The sequence below is a fragment of the Solanum dulcamara genome, chromosome 9, assembly GCF_947179165.1.
Source record: "Solanum dulcamara chromosome 9, daSolDulc1.2, whole genome shotgun sequence".
Classification (NCBI taxonomy): domain Eukaryota; kingdom Viridiplantae; phylum Streptophyta; class Magnoliopsida; order Solanales; family Solanaceae; genus Solanum; species Solanum dulcamara.
Window position 1 is genome coordinate 19,068,753 of NC_077245.1, and position 9,332 is coordinate 19,078,084.

Consider the following 9,332-nt stretch of genomic DNA (forward strand, 5'->3'; position numbering starts at 1 on the left):
TCATTTTGATTGATCTTAACAATGAAAAAGAGGGGTAATAATATAGAAATTTGATGATTTATATCTGTGTGATCGATGTGATGATGACTTTGATATATTGTGGACATGTGAAGTGATTATCTTGATATAAAATGTGTATCATTGTTGATATCATCATATTATCGTGATTTGTATGAACATTACTTATTTATATTGATTCTAATATACTGTGATGAGATTGAAATGATCATGATGCCGAAGGAAAATAGTTCCGACGATGCCGAAGGGAAATGCTTTCAGAGATGTCGAAGAAAAATAGTTTCGGCGAATGATGATTATGCCGAAAAAATGGTTCTAGCAATGTCAAAGAGAAATGATTCCGGTGATGTCGAAGGGAAATGGTTCCAGAGAATACATGGACCATGTGAGTTCCATGGATTCCAGCCTGCTAGTCAGAGGATGTGTATCATTAGGACTGACATACGTGACATTTCATTGCATATCATTTGTCATTTGTAGATTGTGTTTACCCCTCATTTGTTTTGTGAATGATACTATTGAACTTGAGGTGATTTGATTGAGACGATGTTGAGCTATTCCTAATTTCGAGATACATCTTATATGAACTGTTAGATTGGACTGATTACTATGCAGGTTATAGTTGAGGAGGTTTGGTTGGGATGACAAGAGTACTTGTATTCGATTTAGCTTTGCTTAGTGTTAGTAGTCCGCTTGTTGAGTACCCTGTTGTTTGGTACTCACTCATTGCTTCTACACTAGTGTAGGTTGTGAGCCCGGATCTGTGTGATTTCTAGCATTCTTACTACATCCGAGTCTTATGTTTTAATGTTGAGGTAGCTGTTGCATCTTTCCGGCGGACACCTCTTACTCTATTTATGTTTTAGTTCTGTTCTTAAGACAAATACATTGTGACTGTAATTTCTTTTCACTTATTCTATTTTACTTTATCGGCTTGTACACATGACAACTAGTTTTGGGGGATTTTGAGTTTACTTATCCTCTTTCTCTTAAATTATGTATCGTATTGTCTTATTTATTCCGCATTTATTTTTCATTGGATTTTAGGCTGACTCCTCTCGGTGGATTGAGATGAGTGCCATTGTAGGTGAAATGTCTTATTTGATATGTTATATATCAATGACTTATTTTGATTGTTCTAAATCTTTTTCTTTAATTAGTGTGTACAGCTAGGTTTTTTTTGGGGTAAACAATTTGGATATTTAAATTCCATGATAAGCTCACTACTCGACTTGATTGCATATTGTACTCCCATGGGTCATGCAGGTGAACCCTACATTTGTTTGTGTGTAGGGCTATATATCAATATATATTTAATATGACTTGTTTTGATTGTTCTAAATCATCTTTTTTAGTCCATACGGATATATAGGTTCTTGTTTCAGGTGGTTAAACAATTTGGATGTCTAGATTTCATTGATCACTAGGCTTGGTTGTCGATGGGTATTATTCCTATGGACCATGGGTGGACTCTACATTTTTTTATGTGTAGTTGAGATATCTTGATTTAATTTCCTATATATCAAAATATGTTTAACATGAATTATTTTGATTGTTATTGATATGCTCCATTCATTCATACAAATAGGTCCCATTATAGTTGGGCAGGAATTTTGAATATTTAGATTACATGATACACTTGTTTAGTGGACGAATCCAGAGATTTATATACAGAAATTTATATATAATAAAAAAATTATATTTATTTTATTTTTCGATAAAAGATATTCAATTGACTACTCTTGATTCTACATAACTCTCCCCTGGGGCTTACAATTAATTCGTCTTGTATCTCTCCCTCACCCATTTTTGTGTAAAATGCATAAATTGACATTACAATTCTTGTCAAATAGATATTTTATGTATAGTCATAATTCAAATTTCTTGAAGTTACAATGAGTATTAACTACTCATGTTGCTGATTGCCGGTCTGATGCCTAGCATGTATTCCACGTTAGTATTGTTGTCTCAAACGTTGTTTGCCTTTTAGGTTGAAAATTCATAGACATGTTCAGATTAAAATGAAAGAGATATGTCATAGTTTGGGATCCAATACAATGACAAATGAAAGGGATTATTAATTGTAAAGTTAGGTAATAACGTAGACAAGTGCAAAAAATTGTTACAATTTCAATTCATTTTTTGAATAAGAGTTGTAGAATACTCCAGAACAAACCACCTTTAGTTTAATCTTTAACAAGTGTCTATAAATGCAAATTTTGTTAGGTAATGTTAACGGTGAAAACACAAGGCTAGTGGAAATGTAGGACAAGGTCAGTATTTGAAGTGCAAAATTGTAGTTTAAGAGTATAAAATAAAAATTGTGGAAATATTTCATCAAAAAGCATGTGTGTTCGAGTGGTAGAATTATCCAAAGTCAAAAAAATATATACTTATGTTTGATTTCAAGTAGCTACATTTTTTATATATATTTCTGAAAAATCGACAGACTAAAAGGGTTGGTTGTCCCTCAGTTTTAACCGACTCTATGTGTCGATTTCATGAAAATGACAAAGGCAAAACCGATGATGCACAGTCCGTCGCTTTGACATCAATTTTCCTTAAAAAATTGACTTTGTTCGTCGATTTTGATTAATTTTTTGATAGCGTAGGTACTTTTTATTTTACGTCTAACATATATATATCGATTTATTTTATTCATTGGTAATAATTAAAAAAATGAAAAGATTGGTTTTGCTCAGATTCAAACCCTCGATTTTTCATAATTTTCACCTTCTTAATTGAACACAAGATTACACACATAGATGCTGAGCAAAATATCTAAATGATATTAAAAAAGAGTTATTTGGAAATGATTTATTCCTCGAAGATGTGAGTTGTTCTTTAATTATTTTTTTTTGTCTTCTTCCAATTTTGGTGTGAAATGTTCATTGAACAGTGTTGTTGATAAATGAAGAAATTAATACATAAGATTGAGAACCAACTAAAGAACAAAAAATAACACCAAGAAATTAACAGAAGATGGTAAAAAGAACTTGTAGAGAATAAAACAAGCATTATAATTTTAAATGCCACATACTTATTCGTATTTGGTATGTACACTGAACTAAGTAATTCAACTATAAAAAATACAAACTAAAATGAAATTTTTTATCACTTAATGGATCATTTGATTTGAAGACAAGTTATGATGAAATTAATAATGCTAAAATTAATTATCCTAATATTATTTATTGTTGACTATTTGATTTGTTAAATTAAAAATAATATAAAGTATTTGATTTGTTTCCAAGGCTTGAACCCGTGAGGTCACATGACAACAACTTTATCAGTTATTTCAAGACTCCCCTTCATATTAAAAATAATATACATTGCATAATTTCTAAAAATAAATTATTTATTTTAAAAAAATACCAGCCACTTTATCTGACCTTTTACATTTCAACGTGTTATATTTATTTTGCGATTAAACTATACTTTCAACTTGCTAGAATTACTAAATACATTCCCCAATTCTCGATTTATGTCTTGTGTCGGATAAAATTTCACAGCTAAACAATAAATCTTCATTCTAATCTTATTTAGCTACTGATTATAAAAAAAATCAATTGGATAGGAGTTCTTTAGCGATGGATTAGGTAGGATCGATAAATTCCGTAGCAAAGTTCAATATTTTTAGTATTGATTATCTAGTTTTTAAAAAATATAAAACTATTAAAAAAAATGCTGATATAAATAACACAGTCAGCGGATATTTTATTTTGTTCTGTAAATATATTGTCGCAGAGAAACGGACAGTAGAGTACTAGATTGTCTATGCTTTGAAGAATGTCGAAAAATGAGTTTTTTGAAGAAAGGGTTTGAGTTTGTACTTTTGCCATTTAATTTATTTTATTTTTGAATTAATTATCTCAAAAATAACTTGCCTTAATACTAATTAATTTTGAAGTAAATTATTACGGACTTTATAATCAAACAAGAAATTAAGAGATACTAAAAATTTATCTCAGACTTATCTCCTCTTATTATTCATCATACCAAACGTGTCTCGTTCACATGTAAGACTTGTTTGTATAAAATTTCATGTGTAGGACTATTAGAATATATGAAAATATATTCTGGCAGATCGTATATATTTAGTTCCTAATATATAGATATTTAGTTTCCTTAATTATAGCCTATTTATACTTTTGTATTTTGTGTATATAAACTGATGAGGTTAATGAAATAAATCAAGGGATTAATCTCTTTCATGGTATCAACTATCTAGGGCACGATCCGACCTTCATTCTTCTCGGATTCCCATTACCGCCGCTCCTCCCCTCTCCCTCTTCCTCTCTTCTCAATCATCATGTCTAACTCCAAATCTTCCTTTCATCCTACTCTTCCAGTATCCAACATCAAGAACCATGTTTCCATCACTCTTGAGATGGAAAACGTACAATATTCCACATGGGCGAAACTCTTTAAGATTCATGCAAGATCCCATCGGGTAATTGATCATATTAATGCTCCGACAGCGGGCACGGAGAAACGGCCTCAACAAGAGGAGGACAAAGAGCTGTGGTCCACCCTTGACGCCACTGTTCTCCAATGGCTCTATGCTACTATCTCTCATGATTTTTTGCATACAATTTTTGAACCCGACACCACGGTGATGGAGGCTTGGAATCGCTTGCGTGATATATTCCAGGATAATAAACACTCTCGTGCTTTCACCCTTGAGTACGACTTTACTCATGTAGACATGACAGATTTTCTGAATGTCTCTTCTTATTGTCAACATCTAAAATCTATGGTGGATCAACTCAAGAATGTCAGCTCCCCGGTTGCTAACGATCGACTAGTTCTTCAACTGATCTCTCGCCTTACTGAGCCCTACCAAGGTGTAGCCCCTCTTATTCGCCATCGTGACCCTTTGCCTCAATTTTATCAAGCCCGTTCGATGTTCACTCTTGAGGAGGCTGACTGTGCTAAGAAAGCGGCCCAAATCTCCTCCGCTGCCTTAGTCGCTCGCTCGTCCGAGGGTCCTCCTAATGTTCCTGATAATTCCTCTTCCAACCACAATACTAATAGTGGGAAGAGGAACCACAACTGAAGCAATAATGGCGAAAAGTATCGCGGCAACAATGGTGGTCGTGGAGGCAGCAAATGAGCTGCCAGCATTGGCGGTAATGCAGGCTTTGGTGGTTAGCTCGGAGGCGGCAACAGCCGCGACATTGGGCAGCAGTCTGCGGGGAAGAACCCTCCGTCCTATTCTCTATGGGCTGGTGGGCAGCAGTGGCCGTGGATAGCATTATGGGGTCCTTAGGCTATACTGCCGTGTCCATATCCTTCAACTTCTTGGTCCTGACCAAATTATGGACAAGAGCAGCCACCACGAGCGGGTGTTCTTGGCCCCTGACCTCAGCAGGCCTACACGACAGCCCCTAGTCCTAAGGATATTGAAGCTTCCATGCATACTCTTGGGATCACTCCTCCGGATGTAAATTGGTACATGGACACCGGTCCCACTTCTCATATGACATCCACACAAGGTAACCTCATATTTTATTTTAATAAGAGCAATAAACATGGTATAATTCATGGTAATGGTAAATCAATTCCAATTCATGGCTATGGTCACACGACTTTGTCTTCCCTGTGTCCTCCCTTGCACTTAAACAATGTTCTTCATGCCCCTCACCTTGTTAAAAATTTGGCGTCCGTCCGTAAATTTACCACTAATAACTCTGTCTCTGTTAATTTTGATCCCTTTGGATTTTCTGTGAAGGATTTTCAGATAGGGAGGTTGGTAATGAGGTGTAACAGTCGGGGAGAGCTTTATCCAATCATCAATTCAGTCACTTCACCATCTACCTTTGCTGCTTTAACACCATCTCTTTGACATGTTCGTTTGGGTCACCCAGGAGCACCTGTGTTAAATTCCCTTAGGAAGAATAAATTGATTGATTATAATCAAAGTAGAGATGTTTGTATTTGTCATTCTTGTCCTCTTGGAAAACATGTTAAGTTGTCATTTTATGCTTCGAATTCTAGCACTCTTATGCCATTTGATATTATACATAGTGATCTCTGGACATCACCCGTTTTGAGTTCTTCAGGTCATCGATATTATATCTTGTTTATGGATGATTATTCTAAATTCTTGTGGACGTTTCCTTTATCGCAAAAATCACAAACCTTTTCCACATTTTTAACTTTCAAGACATTTATTCGAACTCACTTTGAGCGAGACATCAAAAATATTCAATGTGATAATGGCACGAAATTTGATAATGGCCCCTTTTGGAACTTCTGTAAAGCCAATGGTCTGTAATTTCGATTGTCATGTCCTCACACATCTCCTCAAAAAGAAAAAGCCAAAAACTAAATTCGTACGATTAATAACATTGTTCATACCTTATTGGCCCATGCTTCACTTCCTCCTTACTTTTGGCATCATGCTTTGCAAATGGTAACTTACCTTCTCAACATCTTTCTTCATAAACTGATAAACTATCAATCCCCTCTTCGCATTCTTTATCAGAAGGATCCCTCTTATTCTCATTTTCGTGTATTTGGGTATTTATGTTATCCTCTCATTCCCTCCACACTCATAAACAAACTTTAATCTCGATCAACTCCGTGTTTTTTTTAGGATATCCATCACATCATCGTGGGTATAAATGATTTGATTTATCATCTCAAAAAATCATCATTAGCCATTACGTAATATTTGATGAGATGCAATTTCCTTTTGCCAAGTGACATACTCCTCAAAATCACACGTACTAATTTTTGGACGATGGACCCTCTCCCTATATGGTTCGTCATCTCACTACCTCCACAAACCCACTGGATCGCCACCTTTCTCCCACACCGTTGCCCATCCTGCCGTGCCCAGCCAGCGGAACTACCCCCTCAGCTAGGCAGAACTCTCCTTTGCTGTCTGCTGGGATGATCCCAGTGTCTTCTTTCTCTCTCCCACCTAGCTATCCTCCTCTACCCACTCCCGTCTCTCCCTCTAGTCTACCCACCGATCATGTTACTACCAGTCAGCACGGAATCTATAAGCCTAAGAGGTCCTTCAACCTTCTTACATCCATCTCGAAGTTCCCTCTATCCCATAACCCCGTGTCTGTTCTTCACGATCCGAATTGAAAAATGACTATGGATGATGAATATAATGCTCTTATTCAAAATAAGACGTGGGAGTTGGTGCCCCGTCCATCCAAATGTTAATGTTATTCGGTGTATGCGGATTTTTTTTCATGAAGAAAAATCTGATGGTTCGTTTGAGCGACATAAAGGTCGTCTTGTAAGTGATGGTAAAACCCAACAGGTTGGCGTGGATTGTGGTGAGACATTTAGTCCAGTTGTCAAACCGACGACTATTCGTACTGTTCTCAGTTTGGCTCTCTCTGAGGCATGACCGATTCATCAACTTAAAGTCAAAAATGCTTTCTTACATAACGAACTCAATGAGACTGTTTACATGTATCAACCTTTGGTCTATCGGGATCCTGATAGACCCAATCATGTGTGTTTGCTGAAGAAATCTCTTTATGGGCTGAAACAAGCTCCGCGGGCTTGGTATAAGGGATTTGCTGATTATGTCTATATCTTGGATTTTCTCACAGTAAAACCGATCATTCCTTATTTGTTTATCGTCGAGGTACTTCTATGGATTATCTTTTATTGTATGTCGACAATATTATTTTAACTGCTTCCTCTGATGCGCTCCGCCGATCTATCATATCGCTTTTTAGCTTTAAATTTGCTATGAAAAATTTGGGCCAGTTGAGCTATTTCTTGGGCATTGCTTTCAGTCGTCATACAGACGGTTTATTTGTTTTTCTCAAAAGAAGTATACGATCGAGATCATTGACCGAGCTGGTATGTTATCGTGTAATCCATCTCCTACTCTAGTTGCTCCAAAATTGAAGCTTGGGGCTACTACGAGCATACCGTTTGAGGACCCATCTCTTTATCGGAGTCTTGCAGGGGCACTGCAATACCTCACATTCACGAGATCGAATATTACTTATGCTGTGCAATAGGTATACTTATTCAGGCATGACCTACGAGATGAGCACATGCACGCTCTCTAGCGCATCGTGCGCTACCTATAAGGTACTTTGGATTATGGTCTTCACCTTTATCCCTCTTTCACAACCACTCTTGTCTCGTATACTAATGTTGATTGGGGTGGGTGCCCCGATACACGACGTTCGATGTCTGGTTATTGTGTCTTTATAGGTGATAACTTGATCTGATGGTCCACCAAACGTCAAGCTACTTTATTCCGTTCGAGTGTAGAGGCAGAATATCGAGAGGTTGCCAATGTGTTTTCTGAGTCATGTTGGTTGCGAAACTTGCTTTTGGAACTTCATTGTTCTATTTCACGGGCTACTTTGATTTACTGTGGTAATGTTAGTGCCATATATCTGGCTGGTAATCTTGTTCAACATCAACACACTAAGCACATTGAGATGGATATACATTTTGTACGGGAAAAGGTGGATCGTGGCCAGGTTCGAGTGTTACATGTCCCCTCTCGTTATCAGATTGTAGATATCTTCACCCAAGGTCTTCCGTTGGTGTTATTTGAGGATTTTCGGGACAGTCTTAGCATTCGGCGTCCTCCCGCTTCGACTGCGGGGGGGTGTTAGAATATCTGAAAATATATTCTGACAGATTGTGACACATTGTATATATTTAGTTCCTAATATATAGATATCTAGTTTCCTTAATTATAGCCTAATTATACTCTTGTATTTTGTGTATATAAACTGATGAGATTAATGAAATAAATCAAGGGATTAATCTCTTTCAAGGACTTTGTTTGTTTAATCACTCTCACTCCATTTCAATGTGTCTGACTTGATTTAGAGTATGAAAATCAAGTTAATTAATATTTGACGTGAATTCAAAATTCAAACATATAAGAATTATTATTTTAAAAATCAAATCACATATTTAAAAATCACATAAAAATACTATAAATCATAATAGTGAACAAATTCAAAATATCTAAAAAGTAATTGAAAAAATATGATATAAAGAGTATCTTTTGACTCTTGAAATCATATAACTAAGACATAAATTAAAACGGAACATAAGTATAATTTTAAAATACCATTGAGAAGCACACACGCGTATAATTCCAATCACTTTCAACTAATTGAAGTTGGTATGCATGCGCAATTTGGTAGGCAAATAAAATCTGAATGTTAACCAGGTGGCTGCTTCACGATAGAAGCATTCACTTCTTTCTTTGACTTAAAATTGCTCTAGAATTTTCTTTTATATTATATTATTATGTTCAAACTTAGGTTATATGTAAGAGTTACCAACTTCACACCGTCACA

The 9,332-nt window shown here is 35.9% G+C and overlaps 1 protein-coding gene across 1 annotated transcript; it reads left to right on the top strand.

The window, feature by feature from the left end:
• Positions 1 to 231: 231 nt before the first annotated feature.
• On the top strand, positions 232 to 5,077 carry LOC129903592 (uncharacterized). Its single transcript, XM_055979141.1, has 2 exons — positions 232 to 430; positions 4,371 to 5,077. The coding sequence occupies exons 1-2, from the start codon at positions 232 to 234 to the stop codon at positions 5,075 to 5,077; spliced, it is 906 nt and encodes a 301-aa protein (XP_055835116.1).
• Positions 5,078 to 9,332: the final 4,255 nt, after the last annotated feature.

Coding starts and splice junctions, on each gene's coding strand:
- LOC129903592 (XM_055979141.1), top strand. CDS start 232: ATGCCGAAGGAAAATAGTTCCGACGATGCCGAAGGGAAATGCTTTCAG. Junction 431..4,370: donor CCATGGATTCCAGCCTGCTA/GTCAGAGGATGT, acceptor CTACTCTTCCAG/TATCCAACATCAAGAACCAT.